Source organism: Taurulus bubalis (genome assembly GCF_910589615.1).
Source record: "Taurulus bubalis genome assembly, chromosome: 14".
Lineage (NCBI taxonomy): Eukaryota > Metazoa > Chordata > Actinopteri > Perciformes > Cottidae > Taurulus > Taurulus bubalis.
The window spans coordinates 5,535,867-5,554,486 of record NC_136602.1 but is presented as its reverse complement, the minus strand read 5'-3'; the positions used below and the strand labels follow the sequence as shown (position 1 = coordinate 5,554,486).

Here is an 18,620-nt window from a genome sequence, read left to right as displayed (position 1 = left end):
CTGTGATGGAAACGTTCTGTTTACTGATCAACAGAAGGACGCTGAGAGAAAGCAAGCAGTACAACTGTGTCAACGTCTCTTATCCACCTATAGAACGAAGGCAGCAATAGAAAAACCTTCAAGGAAAAGAGTCTGGACCAGCTCGGCAAATAAGGAGGGGACAATGGACAATTTTCTCTAGAAGGCGTTATGTACACCAAAATAAAACACATATTCTCCAATGTGTCTGTTTTAGCAGGTATTCTCTAACACACAACCCAAAGCAAAAAGATGTATTTATAATGTTTATGAAACCTTTGGTTTACATTTATATTGTTATACTGATCGCATCGGAAAGCAGCAGCAGATTGATAGAGAATATTGTCAGATAGTTATAGATACAGGTAAAGAAAACAAACGTACTATTCGGCACTGAAATACATCACTTAGAAAAATAATTACAAAATCATTTTGGAGAGAAGTGAAGGACGAGGTGGTCACCTTAGTTGGACGTGACTTGGCGCTATCACAGCTATCACAGGTTGGAATACTTTTGTTATAGCAAAAAATACTATTCTCAAACTTCTATGGACTTCCCTGCACTGGCCGATTGTATAAGGAAATAATGAGAATACTCCCTCTGGAAAGGCTGACCTAAGCTCTTCATAACAATGTTGAGCGATTTTATTAAAATATGGCAACCAGTCTCGGACTCAGTGGACCCCACTGGGACTGGGTCGGGACCTGCAGGTGGGTTGCAAGAGATTTTTTTATGGTCGGCAAAAAAATTAGCAGAATTTGTTCCAGTCTTTTGTTACATTTCTATCTGCAGTATAACTTAGATTCACCTTTATTTTCTGACCTTTGTGTGCCACAGTCCATCATAGAACTCAATGTCCACACAAGTGACGTGAACAAATGACGAGAAAAGGCTCCTCATCCTCAGCCCAACGTTGTATCTTCATCACCCAGAGGGTTTGTAGTTATGAAACTCTGCTGTGAACCAACTTTCATTTCCTCGCCAAGCTTATCAGATCTCCTCTGTAAGACACCTTCAGGTTAGCAGAAGGGTGGTTTCACTGAGTGACACCAAACCAGCCTGATGTTCAACATCTGCAGCAGACATCTTTTCCCTTTGTTTACCCTAAACTTAGCATTTAAGACGCACAGCAACCTCAGAACTATCTATCTATAATCCTCCATTATTAGTATATTAGACCAGGAGTGGAATGTAACCAAGTATGTGAGGTACTTGAGCGTTTTCTACTTTACTGCATTTATCTAACAGCTTCAGTTACTTGACAAATTAAGATTTTTAGACACAAAACATATGCAGAGTTTGTAAAATATGATGTTTTTTTCAGAATTAAACCCCCAATACAGAAAATGTATTGAAAACTACTTTGATGGTTGAAGTCATATTACATGCAACAAATATTTAGTTTCAAGCTTCACAAATGTGAAATGTTCATGCCTTTCCTTTTAATCATGTTAATAATTGTGATGTATTAGTAATAATGTTGAGGTTTGGAATGTTGGTTGTAACATTTTCAATGCAGAACTTTTACTTGTAACAGAGTATTGCTACAGTGTTGCATGAGTACTTCTCCTGAAGTAAAGAATCTGAGTACTTTCTCCGCCCCCGTATTAGAGACACTGGTCCTTGGCCATAATTTTATCAGGTGACACAACATCTCTTTCCATGCTGATGACACAGAGCTTTAACTGATCTAATTAACTCTAACTAATTGAATTAATAGTAAATTTGTTTGGAAAAGCAGAAGAGGAATATCAAGTATTACAAACTATTTCTTGTTGAGTCGATGAAGTAACTGGAAGTAGAGTCATTAGTTTCGGCCCTTACTTGGTCATGGTGAGCGTCAGGTTGTAGGTCGCCATCTTGATCTTGTTCTGGGCCTCCAGGTGAGTCATCCCGTCGGTGCCGACGCCGTCAATGGCAACGATGACATCACCCTGGACCAGGTTAACCTGCGCCGCTTTGCTGCCCGGAGTGATCTGTCCAAACACAAAGACAAAGACATCTAGATCTCATGTTTGCTCTGAGAATCTTTCATCGGACACATGATGGGACGACACAAACAAATTAAGAAGAAACGTGCACAAAAAAAGTGCACTATGGTTTAAAAAGCAAAGAGCAAAAGGTTAAATTGATGAGTAAACATTTCCTGCCTTTACGTCATCTTTCAGAGATATGCTGAATGTAGGTTCAAGTTACACGACTGATCAGCGCACACGTCAATCTGTGTCCTTCAATCACTTAATCACGATAAGCTGGATGGAGAAAGGTTCACTGTTTCACAGGAAACAATCAATCAAATGGGAACATAATTAATCAATATGTTAAGGATTAATATGTCTGCATGCTAAAGTCCCTTTAATCTAAAAATCCACCTCAGGAAGGGAGTTTTTACCCTCATTCACAGCACAGTACCACAAACAAAATGGTCGACAAGTGTGCGTTAAAATTAAACTGTTTAAATGTATTAAACTCTAAAATCTAGAGACTTGGTCGATTTTTTAACGCTGTAAATCCTATGTACATTTTTTCACTGAAAACATCTGGAATTTGTTTCAAGAAGAAAACCAAGTGTGTCTTGAGAGGATCACCGACTGGGAGATCAGATGTCATCCTCAAAAAGAGACACTGCAACACCAACGAGAGTCCATGAACTCTTTTCATATATTTTTATTCCCGTCGGTCTGCTCACAAGATTTCACCGAAACATGTGACAAATTAGCATGAAAGTGCATCTGTGATTTCTGAGAAGTTAATCAAGTAGTTGGCCTGCTAACATTTGCTTTTTATAAGAAATCACAAAGTACAGCTGAGGCTGAAAGGAATGTAATTAGTTGTGCAGATATTTGGTGATTAACCAAAGTATTGGACAAATGTTGACCAGAATGACGATGGAGAAAAAGCCAGAGGATCACCAAAATTGTTACAACTCATCCTAAAGGTTTTAGAATGAATGCATGAACCACATTTCGGATGGACGGACAGATGCTGCTAGCGTGGCTAAAAATAGTGAACAACCCTTTTAAAAGAAAGTGAGAAGTTTCCTCCATCAGATAAAGAGAGAGACTCTAAGCAGGATGGAAACATTTGATCGTGTTCACCTCGTGACCTTTAACTCACAAAGTCTGTGTTGCCTCGAACACAATGCCGGGGCACAAGTGTTCATGCCTGAGTGTTAAACTCCGGACAGCTGTCTGTACACCGATAACCCCCGCTGAGGCACAGCCACTCACTCTGATTAACTTCTTCATAATTCCCATTCACAGGGGTTATAATATCTCCAGTCTGAATAGTGTGACCTTACACCTCTACACCTGTGGGAGGAGGACGTGCAGGACCATGAGGACGGGATGGTGGAGGTACAAGCTGATGGTTGGTAAAGAGAAGGACCGTGGAGGAATGTAGCCCATTAAAAGTACATTTACTCAAGGACCATAAGTACATATTTGAGGTATTTTTACTGCACTTTACTTGAGTATTTCAGTTTTATACAAAATTACACATGAGATAAATATTGTACTTTTTACTTCGCAAATTATTGTTTTTCATTCCCTTCCTGTCCAGTGAAATTCACGTATCTCCAGATGTGTTGATGTTGAACATTTGTGATAAACTGAAGGATGAAGCGTTCCTTTATGTGCCGAGAAAATAAATAAACTCACTAAAAAGCATTTTCAAAAGGCATTTTCGAAAGACAGCGACACTACAAACATATGCTAATCTTATAATCTTATAGAATATGAAGCATTGCTGTAGATTAAACATCAATATTCAGTTTAATTCCACAAAGGAGTAAAAGAAACCAGATAATTAAGAAGCTGGAATCAAAGAATGTTGACTACATCTTCTTAAATACTTACTCTCACTGATTGATAGATTATCAAAATAGTTCACGATTCATTTTATCGTTGAAAACAACTTTATTATTCCTTGCAAATTTCAAAATATGTACGTTTGCTTTTTAGCATTTGTCTTGTGAGAAGAGTCTGAACAGATTGCTGAGAAACAGCAGATGTTTGCAGGATTAACTGGAAACACACACACACACACACACACACACACACACACATATATATATATATATATATATATACACACACAGTCAGTGATAAAGTTTAAATAGCGCTGTGACACTTAGCTGCAGCTCCTATCTCGCTCTGACTCATCTGGCTGACATTTCCACTGAATGAGGCTAACGTGGCGTGAATGAAACATCGCCCCCTGGAGACGAGTTGTTAGCTGCCACTGATGGTGATGGGCAGCAGGGAGCCTTCCCCAGTTTACACTCTGCTCAGCTTACTGGTGCGCTTCCAGTTGGAAGAATTCCTGCACACCGATCACTGAATGAATTCAGCAGAGCTCAGAGCTGAAGGGAACTTTAACACAGCAGGATGTGCTCTGAATTGAGAGGTGCAACATTTTCTTTAATGTGTTTGCAAATAAACCAAAGTTATGTTTACATGCTGTGTTTTTCACCAAAACTCCTCGAGGTTTACCAAACATGTTGAATCCATTTCCTTCCTTAAAAAATACTTGCAAAGTCAAGTTTTTTTCGTGTTTGAATGCAGCATTGTTTACATCCATCATGTTTTCTAGCTCACTGTCAGCTCTACCTTGGCACGTTGCCACCTGCAGGTCAGTAGAAAACGGTGTATTGCAGCACATGCATGACAGAAATATGATAGATGAACTTGCATTTCATGGAGGGAAAAGTAAAATCAAGGTGCTGCTGGGATTTGAACCCAGGATCTCCTGTTTACTAGACAGGCACTTTGACCAACTAAGCCACAGCACCTGTGTGCTGATGCCATATGAGGTTTCCAAGACCAGCATGGTGATGAACACTGCACTTTGGATCATTTTCAAGCCTCTGTAACTCTAGCTGAGGTGAAATTACAAGAAGAGTTCACCTTTTAAAAATCAACCTATTTTTAGGCCCTTTGCTCAAAAATTGCATACCCAAACTAAAAAGGGTGTATCTCTGCAACCACTAGGGCTATTTGAATAATTTGGGTGTTATAATAAAAGGTACACATGTGAGATTTTATTCAGATGTGTACATATGTGTTTATGTTACTGGTTAAGAGTAAATGAAGATGACACAGAAAAAAAGCACTTTCAGGATGATTATTTCTTTGAAATGTTGCAGCTGTAAGGTCCAACTCCTAACCCAAATCATGTGAACATTCTCTCTGCAAAGGTTGACTTTGATAAAGTGAAGCAGAACAAAGTGAGAGAGCGTTTAGTACAAAGACAATTCATTTGTGCACATCTGTGACATTTTAATTTAATTCTCACCAAACCATATATTTAACTTTTTAAAAGGAGACCGAAACTATTTCAAAACAATGTTTTTTTGTAATGTAACGTTTTTCTCTTTTAACCAGAATTCATCAATTTGGATAAGTATATAGGTATTTCAAGTGTATTCCTCTATACTTTAAAGTGTATTTCTTGTCCCAATAGAGCATGATTATTTACCCATCGTCTGCTAACTATCAGTTTTATTCAACAACAATCAACGTATTTAATATCAGGGAGGAAACCACTCTTTGCTGTGGCTTAGTTAGTCGTCAAGTTGCATCTCTCATAATCATTAGATCCTGGGTTCAAATCCCACTGCAGTCAGATAACTTCCTACTGGAAACTCTGTTGCATCATGTTGAAGCCTCCTGTTTGCTGACTCTATCTGATTTCAGCTACCAGATTATTTCATCACCGCCGCTTTGGATTAAAGTGAACAAATGTTTGGAGATTTTGTCTCACTGAGTTTGAACAATGTGAGTCCTGTCCAGGCTGCAGAGCGGCCTACTTTCCCTCTGAGCCATTGACCCACATACACTGTACACACGTCCTCTGTTCACACCACATCGACTACATTTTCAACATGTAACCGGCTCTACGGGATCAACTGGACAGTTTTCATAACAAAGCCGCTAAGAATGTGAAATTCTTTATGTTCAGCACAGTGATGACGTCATCTCTACGGTCGCCAACAACCTGGATTCTCCATCCAGAGTTAAAAATATGATCCTGGACTTCATTGAACACACTGACCCGACAGCAGTGACTCTGTATGTCTGTAACAGTAGAAGAGCTGATAAGACGTGTATGTGTGTGTGTGCGTGTGTGTGTGTGTGTGACCTTCAGAGGCTAAAAACAGCCTTCTGCCTGTCAGCAGCCACAGACGCCCACTGCCACTCTGCAGGCCTCAGTATGCTGCTGCTAGAAGTGTCCGTGTGCTGTAGGAGCAGTGAGAAGTGCAACTAGTGGAAGCAAAAACTTCACGTTGTGAATAAATGATGTTCACTCACATATTTACTGCACAGATCACCTGGAAAATTGCAATTTTCACAGTTTTTGGGTAGAATGAACTACTCATACAGGGTTGCTTTATTTCCCTTTTAAGTGTTTAGTGTCTCGTTGTGGTCCTTTAGCATATTAGCGTATATTTTAAGCCATTTAGCATGTCTTTTTGTCCCTTTAGCATTTGTAGTTGTTTTGTATTTTTGCATCTCTTTTGGATGTTTTGCATCACTTTCCAGTAATTATGCATTTCTTTGTCTTTTTATAGTTAATAATTTTACAGCCTTTTTGTTGTTGTTTTGTGGTCGTTTAGTGGCACTTTGTCGACATTTTGCGTCTTTTCGTGCCCGTCTGATTACGTTTTTCACAATAAATGTTAATAGTCACGTCAGAAAAAGGATCTGGCCCAGCTGGGGTGCCCCTGAGCCTTTGGGAACATGGTGCCTGAACCCTGTATGCCCGCTCAGTAATCAGTCCATGCCTGCAGACCCTGATAACAAGCATAGTCTGTCTTTCTGAAACAGAAGTGTATTTTGGTTGGATTGATGACATAATGTCCCAAAAAGATATGTAAAAACTATCCAGATCAGACCTGGATCATATTTGGGGTTCCCTGATGTGAAACTGTTTGGGATCCCCTGATCTGTAACAGGATGCTTTGGGATGAAGAGCTCACTGAGGGCTGAGTCAGCTCCATGTGTCACTGCAGGAGTCCAGTTACCTGAGAGCTCGGCTTTCACACAGACTGTAAAACTTTATTTAAGAAGCTCAGAGCGACGCTCAACTGTACGAAACGCAGAGAACTAAAAAAGTACACACCAATGTCTGCAGGGGGGCATTTAAAAAAGGTTTAACAGGGTGAAAATAAATCATTCAAAAACGCAGGCACACATAACTGAATGTGAAGGTTAATTTAAAAATAAGTTACTATCGTTCAGTGGCTGCAAACTCTAAGAAATATTCTTGTATTTGATCCATTATTCATCAAATTATTTTATATTAATTTGTGGCAGCTAAACAATAAATCAGCACAGTTGCATAGATGCAGCTGCTCCACAGACATTAAACATAAATCATAAAAAACAGATAGCTACATAATATTGAATAATGCTTTCAAATTCAACCTGATCATCTGGACTAAAACAAGAGATACAGGACCTTGAATATACTTTCAGAATTTCTATTAATTTCTTTGTTCTATTCATTTCATCTATTACATTTTTAAACTGAAAGTAATCTGAAGGCCGAGGTCAGGTGTTGTTGTTCCAACATCACTCTTTAGTTTCCTCCATGAACATTCCTCCTGTTCTTTATTCTTTATTGTGTTGAAAGTTGCGTTCAGTTTCTTTCATAACCAAATAAAGCTCTCCTGCCTTGTCCGTCGGCTCTTAGGGGAAAACGTCAGTCTGCTTTATTGCAGAGTTGAGAAATGCAAAATAAAGGTTTCTGAACATCCATCATGCCAGAGGGAAAAGCCAAGAGACCTGCAAAAACCTGCCGGGACATCTGAGGTCGTCCATGTCTTACCGAGTTCACATGAGTGAAATGAATCATTTTAAAATGTAAAGACGTTGAAACAAAGGAAACCCCTATGAAGCTTTTTCAATGTTTTTCGAAAAAAGAAAAAAAAAAACATCAAAATTTGAACTTGCTCACACTAACTCAAACTATCTAAGCCAAGAGATCTTTTCAATATCAGCCAATTGCTTTTAAATCTCAAAATTTTTGGATGAACTCACAAAAAGAGCTGTAACTCTTGTGAGACTATTAACTGGACGACATCTGCTTGCTTTGGCCTAGTAGCTCTACAGGAGCTGTTGAAACCTCACTGACTGCATGTTGAGAGGTGCTTCATCGTAAATCTTTAAAAACACACACACACACACATGATATATATATATATATATATATAAAGAGTCATCAGTATTTACTAAAACAGCTGCTCTCTGTAGTTTTTAATCACACAAACAGAAGGGAATAGTGCATTTGTTGGTGACTATTTTCAGCGACGGATTAATCCACATTTGATGCTCTAGTATTAGAGAGAGTATTTGTGGCAGCAGGACGATGTGTGATGGATTGAGTCAAAATAAACTACAGTGCGTGTGTGTGTATGTGTGTGTGTGTGTGTGTGTTTATGGTGATGAAGGAAATTGTCAACCAGTGCAGCAGTGAGGCACTGAGGAAGAAGATATCAGGCTTTGATACACACGCAACACTTGTTAGGTTCGAGTCTGAACATGAAGAAAAGTATATAATATCACCAGTTATCCGAAAGAAATTTGACGGATAGAAAACAAAACATCCACCTAAATATTGTTAAGAATCCAGCAGATTGGGACCACTCAATCTTCATCTGTTGGTTTATCCCACTGCATGCTGCTCTGACCTCTGAACCTGAGGAGACAAAGAACCACCGAGCCCAGCGGGATGATGGAAAGCGGCTGCTGTCCCTCTCTCATCCAGAAATTCTTTGGCATCCAGTTAAAAAAAAGCCATCAGTGCCAGAAAACGCAGCGTAAATCCAATTCAAAGAGAACGTCTGCTGTCACACTGACGGCGGATTATAGCCACATGTCACCGCACGCTGAGATGGAGATATTTTCCCCCAACAAAGCTCAGGGTTTGTGTGTTGTTATCGGTGTGTGGGCTTGTGTTTATTTCCGCAACATGGGTACATTTGTAGTGAAAGCGGATTTATGCGTGTCTAACAGGCTTTTCGGTTCCACACACACACACACACACATATTTACAGTTTTACATTTGCAAAAAGGTACAGGACAAATCGGAGGCGGAGGGAGTATTTTTAAATAATTTGAAGCAACAAAATGATTGTCTTTGGGACTTTTTTCATGGCAAAATTGCAACGAATGAACGAATAAGGAGGTCTAGTGCAATGCATACAGACTGCCGGGTGTGGCAATAAATATGATCTCAGCTGGTCACATTATTAACAAATAGAGAGTGTTTCTAAAATAAATCATGTTGTCTGAAGGGTCCAGAGCTGCACGATGTGAATTCGAACATTAGAAGAACGATGAATGAAGGAAATCGTAACATTTTCTAAAGAAGCAGTTTATATATCACTAATCTCATCCATATGCTTAATTTCTTAACTTTTTAACTCTTATATAGTGGAGTAGAAGTAAAGTACTTTCAAAATTGTACTCAAGTACAGAAACTGAGTAAATGTACTTGTTATTTTCCACTGCCAACTACTAATCTATGACATTACCTACTACAGATGCCGGCAGCTAGCATTACCACACAGTTAACTGAGGCTATAAACATCCATGAACGATTGGAACAGTGTATTGATTAGATCTAATCGATCAAACTAATCAGATCAGAGCACAATGAGTCCGTGACTTTTGGCTGAACGTCACGGTGAACCCACACAATGACATCCAGCAGCTGTCATACACACACACACACCACACACTAACAGCAGTCTCAGCCATTCAAGAACAGCTGACGAGGAGCTTCCCCTCGGTTTCTCTCTGAGCTTCATAATATGCCATGACGCCATCATGCGGCCATGTTGGAAGACAAACCACAGCTGTTTACAGTCCAACATGTTTTACTGGTCAGCAAAGGTGACATGGCAAGATGAATGCTGGATGGACGCTTGAAGCTTCCATAAGATCTCCGTTACGAGTGTGCAGAATGATCCATCAGCAGATCCCATTTGCAGTGAAGCCATGGATGTACAGACAATTATCATTGTGTTTATTTGACACTAAAGAAAACTTTAATAACATGGTGACGTTCTGCAGGAGCGTCCTTTTTCTATGACTTCTAAGATTCATGGATTTATTTGAAGTGCCTCTATTTCCTTTGTGCATTACACTGAGGGACAATAGTGTCCATAAAGAGTGTTTTGATGTACTCACTGACAGTTATGAGTATACTACTATATGTGAGTTTATGTGGACTTGTATTAAATAACATCTGCAGCTAACAGAGCGTGAGACATCTGCACCTCTGGTCTCGACGAGGATTTTCTTCTCTCTGCATTAGATATTTTCCAAGAATAAATATCGATGCTGTTCAAACCTTGAAATATATTTCCCTCCACTCTGGCCGATCTCCTTCTTCACTGAAGGCCGCCAGTCAACGAATCCGATCACACAGGTTTACATGTCTTGTTGGCTAAATCATTCATTCAAGCTGATACTATTCATCAACTATTTTGATAATCAATTAATAGTCTTTAAAAAAAAAAATGTCAAGCCGTAATAACAAATATTCATTAGTTCATGCTCCCTTTTGATGATTAACTGCTTTTGTCCATTTTACATAATAGGAAACCAGTGGTGGGCTGTCAGTGCTGGCTAAGCTTTCTCTGCTGGCCTAAACAGAATCACAAAGTTATTTTATCTTTTTCCCCTATTAGCTTATGTTATCATTGCACAGCTCCTGTCTTCCTCTGTTGCTCTGCTTCCAGCCTGCAGCGCTGATTCTAGTGCAGCTTGTTTTAAGGAGAGCTTTTATCCAATCAGATTTCACCTCCTATGTCTCTATGGAAGAAGAGCGGCCCGAGGTCTTCTAGCTGGCCTTTGCAGATTAAAGTACATGGGGACGTTCTTGTGATTGTCATAGACTTCAACCCAACAGATCTTTAGTTTGACATGCTGGGCGTATTCTTTGACGTACCAGGGCATGCGAGGTAGCCTGGAAGTACGTCAGCATTATGGTGCGCTGTGATTGGTCAGTGGGCCAGCGTGACTTTTGTCAACAGAAAGCTACCTAGCTGCTAGAAGAACTCAGTAGGAGTAAGAAGAGTTCAGGCTGAAACATAACATAAGTTATGACATTTTTTTTTTTTTGCTTGTGTAGTTTTTTTTTTTTTACATCTGCAGTAGCGTTGTGTTAATGTGTCTATGTTGTTGTTTTTATGATACAGTTAATATCGTTGCTTCTGATCGTGGCTCGCGCTCTTGAGTGTGCGGTGGTTTAGTGCTGTAGTTTTGTTGGATTGTTTTGTCATGTTTTGTTATAACTGAATGTGACTGGTTCTTGTGAATTTGTTCTTGTTAATGTGGACTACATGCATTGTCCGTTAATGACGCAGCATCCAGTCATGCGTGTATTTATGTAAACGATATCAGACGGCACAGAAGGCCCGGGTAGAAAATGCACGGCCCGCCACTGTAGGAAACTGAATATTTTCGGGCTTTGGACTGTTGGTCAAAACCATCAATTTGAAAGCTAAATCTTGGGCTGGGTAACAATCCCTGACATTTTGTACGTTAAATAATTTAACTTTATAGCATGCTGTTCCTTTCTTGTATAAACGGCCCAATTACAAATCAAGAGAGTAGAAGCAAAAGACCAGATTTGACAAAAGTCCAAATTATTGTGTCATTGGTGTCATACGCTCAATAACTTTGTAATGCATTCTGTAAAAACTTGCATTACATCCCATCCTGCATCTCAATAACCACGTTCATTGAGCTTTATTTGAACTTGCAGCTATCACGAACCACGAAGAGCTGCATCAACATGAAACGTCCACCTACTGCAAAGATCTGCAGAGGACAACCGGTCACAAGCATGACCGTCAAACAGCAAAAGATAATGTGACCGAAAAGCTTCAACACCTGAATCACCAACATGCAGCCAACAAGAGAGAAGTTCAAAAGGTCAGGGATCACAGCATCCTGACAACACATGCAGCCGATCCAGAGAGGTGGAGGAGGGTTCTCTCTCTCCGTCTCTGCTCTATTCAGAGAGACGAGGCTGTGAAACCAACACCGGCTCCAGTTTTAGGCCTCCGGCTCTGCTTTCGGCCTCCCTGACAAATCCTGGCAGCCGTTACGCCCCGCAGGTCTCACCCTGACAGGCTGCATGTGTGATTCAGAATCATCCCCAAATCACACTTTATCATCAAAACCCTTTTCTCACGTCACAGGAAAGAGCCGGAAACCAACGATCAACATGAAACAGGAAGCAGGTGACAGGTTCCCAGAGTAGATTTAAAGGAATTCTTTGCAGCTATTGGTTTTCATTCATTCAGGTTTGAAAATCAACTTGCAGAGACTTGGAAATCGCCACTACTGCCTAGATATATTGAGTTTCATTAAAACTCAAGTTATTGAACTTAGACAAAAATAAAATTAAAAGTTTCAAACAAATCACCAAAAGGGCAAAAGTCTACTTCATATGAAATCCATAATGTCCTTAAAAGTATTACTTTCCTATAACAAGTGAACAAATCTTCCAGTGTGATAAGAAAATGAAAATGTCTTCAGTGTAAATCCTCTTCTGTGACTATTGCATTCCTTCCTTTTTTAAATGCTGTTCTTATGCATTTTCTTGTCTCGTGGGAAACACTTTGAAGAGTTTGAAAGGTGCATACAAACAAAGCTGCATTGTTCTTTCTTTTAAGTATTTTTGGGAGGATCTTATTTTGATAGTGGACAGAAAAGAGATGACAGGAAATGACGACATGCAACAAAGGTTTCCTGCAAAACTCCAACCGGGGATGTTTCGATTACATGACCAGCGTCTTAAACCCTTTGGCCACCAGGAGGCCCGGCCTCAAGATACATATCAAATTATCTTATTTTGATTCAAACAGGTTGAGATATTCTTACTGCACCAACACATGTCTTGTTTTTGAAAAGTTAAGACTTTCAAAACTCAGACACAGAATATACTACAATATAATGTATTACTTGATAAAACTAGATGTTTTTTCCCCCCAATGTTGAAGATATAAAAACATTAAAATTGGTTAAACATGCAAAGAATACCGACAGTCAAAGCCGGCCAAACGGAAAGCAAACTGAACTCAGGTGTAGCTGCTGATGGAGGAATTACAGTTGAGATGAAAAAGAAAATCCTGAATTAAAAAAGCAGATTAAAAAAAATTGGTTTCTTACCCTGGAGATGGTCAGCGGCATGTTGAAGTCCTTGCCCCCCTGCAGCCTGAAGCCCCAGGGCCCGGGGCCGGGCAGCGACGCAGTGTAGGTGCTCATTGTTCCAGACGACTAAAAGATCCTCCGAAGTGGACGACGGTGATTAAACCAACTTTTTGTTTTAAAACCCCAAAGCTGCTGGCACCGAGTAGCCTCTAGAAGGAAACGGAGAAAAATATATTAAATGGGTGAAATGGTGAAGAACAAACTTGAAAATCCTTTTTCTTTTTTTTTTAAATGTGCGAAGTGCACGAACCAAAACTGTAAGAGAGAGAAAGAAAAATTTGAGAAAGGAGACAGAAGAGGACTTGCCTGCTCAGAGGAGCTGAAGTGACAGCCTAAGAATAGCCAGAGATAGCACTGTTGCATTGTGGGGGGTGGAGGGGTGAGGCGGGGTGAGGCAGGGTGAGGCAGGAGCGGGGGGGGGATTGAAGGGAAAAGGAGGGGGGGTGGACATATATGGTGTGAAAGGGGACACCCGGTATGCCAGGCTCGCCGTGATTCACCGGGGCCAATATAGACCCGGCGGCTTCTTCTAGACTCCCTCGCCCCCGCCCTGCCTCCCTCACCCCGTTACGCTCAGGGTCTCCCTTGGACCCAATCAGGGGTGATGCCAGGAAATGTCTCATTATCGTCGTGGTGATAAAACCGCAAACTGAAATGCCATGAGTTAAGTGGCACCGATAACTGAAAGGTCAGCAGCAGATGGGATATTACGCCGAGGTTGCAGGTTCAACTCCCCCGTAGGTCACCGCTTGAGTTCCCTGCAACAAAGCATCGAACCACAACCTCTCTACTGGATCTGTCACCAAATGGTATGACTGAACTATTTCATCTTTTTTAGATTGATTAAACTAGTGCACGTGCCGTTAGCGGCGTGGCTGTTCGAAACCCGTGCCTCTTTGCTCGGCTCCTGGTCCCAGATGTGCTGCAGGGGGTTGAGGAAGAGTTTGGTTCTAACATTAGCCTATCCAGCAGTAAAGGAGCCTGTAAAGCTCCTCGGCGGACGTCAGAGACCTGAAGTCCCACCCCCCACTGCTACGCAGAGCGCGGTTCGCTTGTTTATTCCAAGCGTATTGACATTGAACGTGCCGCTTGTCCAAATTGCACCAACTAAGCAACAAAGACACCAACCAAGTGTCAAGTAGATAGGATAAGCGGTTCAGGAGATATGCGAGGAACACACAGACATTCCTCGCTTTATAGTTGTATTATCTTTATAAGGCCATATTGCCATATCTGTAGAAGCAACCTTCCATCATGTGGACAAGTTATGTACGTCATCCCTAGAATCTGCACCGTTTTTTTATGAAAATGATCATAACGATTTTGCATCTTCATCTATATTTGAGCCACAGACACATTTTAAACTAGTTTTTTTTTTACAAGCATGCAAGATTGTAAAATAAGATCTAGGTACTGAATGACACTCCTAATTTGCTTTTAGGGGGTTATTTGTGTTTTATACAGATACTTGTATGGGTCACAGGCAGATGGAGCCGATCCCAGCTGACAGGCAGGGTTCACCCTGGACAGGTCGCCAGTTTATCGCAGGGCACATATGGAGACAGACAACCATTCATGCTCACATTCAGAACTATGGGCAATTTAGAGCCTCCAATTAACCTGAGCTGCATGTCTTTGGACTGTGGGAGGAAGCCGGAGAACAGGGAGAACGTGTAAACTCCACACAGAAAGACTGCCCGGATCGGGGATCGAACCCGGGCCCCTCGTGCCACTACACCACCGTGCAGCTCCCGCAATTGGACTATACTGGATAAATAAAAAACAAATAAATACATTTGATGCAACAAATAATCTGCAGATTTTTTATTTTCTCAAATAAATGATTCATCGTTGTGTTTATAAGATCAGATAATTGTGATAAAAATGGCCAAGATGACAATTTCAGTCTGAAGCATAAATATACTGACGTTTATTATCATACAAGTCAAATAAAAGCAGCAAAAACAGAGAATATGTTTGCTTGAAATATGACTGAACATGTTCAAATATCAACATAGTTGCAAATTATTTTCTATAAAACCAACAACGTGGTAAGGTGTCTCAATATGGTCTGGCTTCCTGTCTGTGACTATTTTCAACAGCAGATTAATCCACATTTGAGGCTCTTGCATTAGAGAGAGTATTTGTGGCAGCAGGACGTTGTGTGTGGGATTGAGTAAAAATAAACGACAGTGTGTGGTCTCGGTAATGAAGGAACATGTCACCCAGGGCAGCAGTGAGGCTCATTTAAGTGTTTTTTCTATTTTTTAGACAACAATGGAGCTCCAAGGCACAGAGGAAGAAGCTATTTCAAGCTTTATCTATCAGTATTTGAACTTCATAACATAATTTCTTAGTTTGACATTGTGGAGTTGTGATGACAAGTCGCACTAGAAACAGCTTCTGTCTGAAGAGTGACAAATGTATGTCGGGGTAATGGTCTTTTATTTTGGCAGGCACCAACAACAGGTGAGCATTCCCTGACACACACACACACACACACACACACACACACACACACACACACACACACACACACACACACACACACACACACACACACACACAGCTGAGCTGTCAGCATGTGTGAAGTTTCATGTAATGGCTACAGAAACCTTACTATGTTAATTAATTTGATTCAACTCACATACAAACACACTACCCATAATCGCTCTTGTTATTGCTGTCAATATTTGTGTTCATGTTCACTATTACTGGACTCAGAACCTGTCAATCATCTGTCAATCATCTCCTAAAAAGGGTTGTGGCAGTGGTGAAACCCACGTGACACAGATACAGGAAACTCTGTTTACTTCCTGAGCTGTCTCTGACACAACAGAACAGTCCCAAGTGGAGAAAGTAATGCAATATATTATAAACAAAGGTAAATAAATAACATTTTTGTAATGCTTTTCAGTAGAGTACACTGACATATGATCAACTTTTACGTTGATGTGTTGACCTTGTTTGTGTCCATCTGATGAATATAAGTCTAATATTCTCTCTCTTTTAGCTCTGTTTTTGATCTCCACCAACTCCTGAGGGAAATATCGGTCTCTTTAGCTCCTAAATGTTCCACTCTGTTCCCCAACTACATCTTTTTTCTTTGAAAAAGACACTATGAGAGCAGTGAGAGTGAACCAGAACAGTAAAATTGTCGGCCGGACAGATAAACAAACTCACTATAAAGCCGAGTGGAGCAGAAGATTCAGCTGATCATTCACTACCAGAGGCACCTTTCAAATATGCAAATATGTTCATGTGGCAAAGTTCATGAATGTAAGATGAGGGGGGCAGAGACTGACAGGCTGATCCCAGAGCAGCCTGATCTGCTCAGCCTGTTATATCACCGGCTATGTTTAGACGCCTTTGTCACAGAGAGGAATCTGATGGAGAGAGCTTTCCCAGGGTGCAACAGACCAATACTCCTCGCAAAAATTATTTCAGTTCTATATAAAAGTAAATAACCTTTAATGTTACTCCACAAAAAATACACATACAATTGTGTTGAATGCAATATTTCAATTTGTGCTTCATCTACTTCCATGTTAAGTAGTTACACATTCTTTGTAGATGCATCGCATGCTTTTAGTGACGCAAGACTTAAGTTCAGTACTTTGACTTACTTTCGATTGTTGTGTTTATAGTTTTTTATTTATTTATTTATCCACAGCACAAAAACACAGGTGATTTTAATGCAAAGTGGTAAACACTGCATGTGAATGCATGAATGGGCCGACCAGGCTCCATCTATCAGTAGCTCTGGGACGAGGCGATGATATTCAATGATTGTTCCCACATCCTCCTCCTTACTCTACAGCTGTCAGACTGAGCGATACAAAGTATGAGCACCAAGCATGCTTTACTTAAAGGGTGGTCCAATCTTGTTATAGAAACAACTTTTCGACCAAAGAAAAACGATATAGATACATAGCCTCAGGCTATCAAATATCAAATATAAAATATCACACACTTGGATTTGCAATGAACTGCAATAAAGTTGAGCTTCTGGGCTTTGATTACACGCTATAATACAACACCACCCTCTTTTTATTTTATAATGCCTATAGCTGGTTATTTTGGTGAAAGACACACACACACACACACACACACACACACACACACACACACACACATTGACCTTTAACTTAACAAGGCGGCTCAATTAAGAAATGACAAAGTATTCACAAGTGATCTGAGGTCAGTTATGTGCTGTTAATGCTAAGAGAGAGATCCACTATCACACCCAACCCCCTCCCACCGCCCCCCTTTTCATCACACACACACACACACACACACACACACACACACACACACACACACACACACACACACACACACAATTTAACACCCTCCTCATGTAGCTGTGAATTGTTTCGCTGCTGCTCACTGCTCTCTATGAGTAGTTGGCGGAGCTTGTTTTCTAAACTTGAATCTCCAAAATGTCGTGAACTGAAAACAACACTTAGGTTCTAAATTTGCACTAGCACCCCTTGTGGTGGAGGAAGTATTCACATCCTTTACTTCAGTAACATTATTAATATCACACTGTCAAAATACTCTGGTACAAGTAAAAGTCCAGCCTTTAGAATGTTACTTTTGTATAATCAGGAAAATGTAGTTACAGTATTATATGTAAAAATGTCCCGTGGCAGTTCTACTATTATATATTACATCAAAAATATTATTATTACATATGCATTAATGTAAAATTAGGATTGTTGTTATTGTAGTTGGTATAGGTAGAGCTAATATTGAACGATTAACTAATGATTATTTGTATTGTGAGTATTTTTTGCCATTAAGCTATTGTTGGGTTTGTAAAAATATGTTTTAAATAATTAAAATACAAAAATTGCCGTAACAGGCCAAAGTGACACCTTCACAATTTTTGTTTTGGCCAACATCCCAAACCTTAACATTATTGCTAATACATTACAATTGTTAACACTATTTAAAAAGGTAAAAGCAGAAAATCTTCACATTTGTAAAGATGGAACCATGATGTGTTTTTACATGAAAGACTTCAACCATCCAAATAGTTCCTGATCAATAATCTGTCAATCAGCTGATTGATTAATGGACTAATCGTTTCAGCTGTACTTTTAGGTTTAATTTATAATAAGACATTTATAATAATGTGCGTACCAAAATCTTAATTTGAAAGGCAATTTGAGCTAAGATAAATAAAGTAAACAAATAATTAAGCTGCCATGTAGTTTGTAGTGCATTCTGTATTTTGTTAAAAGTTTGTTCATTTGTCATTCTCATTTTTCAATGTCACAAAATGTGTTTAGTTAAAATATATCTGTGCACATTTGGCCCTTTTTCCCCCATTTGCTATTGTTATTATGTCTCCTCCATAGACG

The 18,620-nt window shown here is 39.9% G+C and overlaps 1 protein-coding gene across 2 annotated transcripts in view; it reads right to left on the bottom strand.

Moving 5' to 3' along the window:
- LOC306747207 (LIM domain-binding protein 3-like) overlaps window positions 1-13,312 on the bottom strand; it is a 32,707-nt gene extending 19,395 nt beyond the window's left edge. For both annotated transcript variants that reach the window (XM_079230231.1, XM_079230232.1), the window contains exons 1-2: window positions 13,210-13,312; window positions 1,844-1,995 (exon numbers count right to left, since the gene is read on the bottom strand). In XM_079230231.1, the coding sequence (XP_079086357.1) occupies window positions 1,844-1,995; window positions 13,210-13,305 (248 nt within the window). In that variant the 5' untranslated portion in view covers window positions 13,306-13,312. The remainder of the gene's footprint in view (window positions 1-1,843; window positions 1,996-13,209) is intronic.
- Between the last annotated feature and the right edge of the window lie 5,308 nt (window positions 13,313-18,620).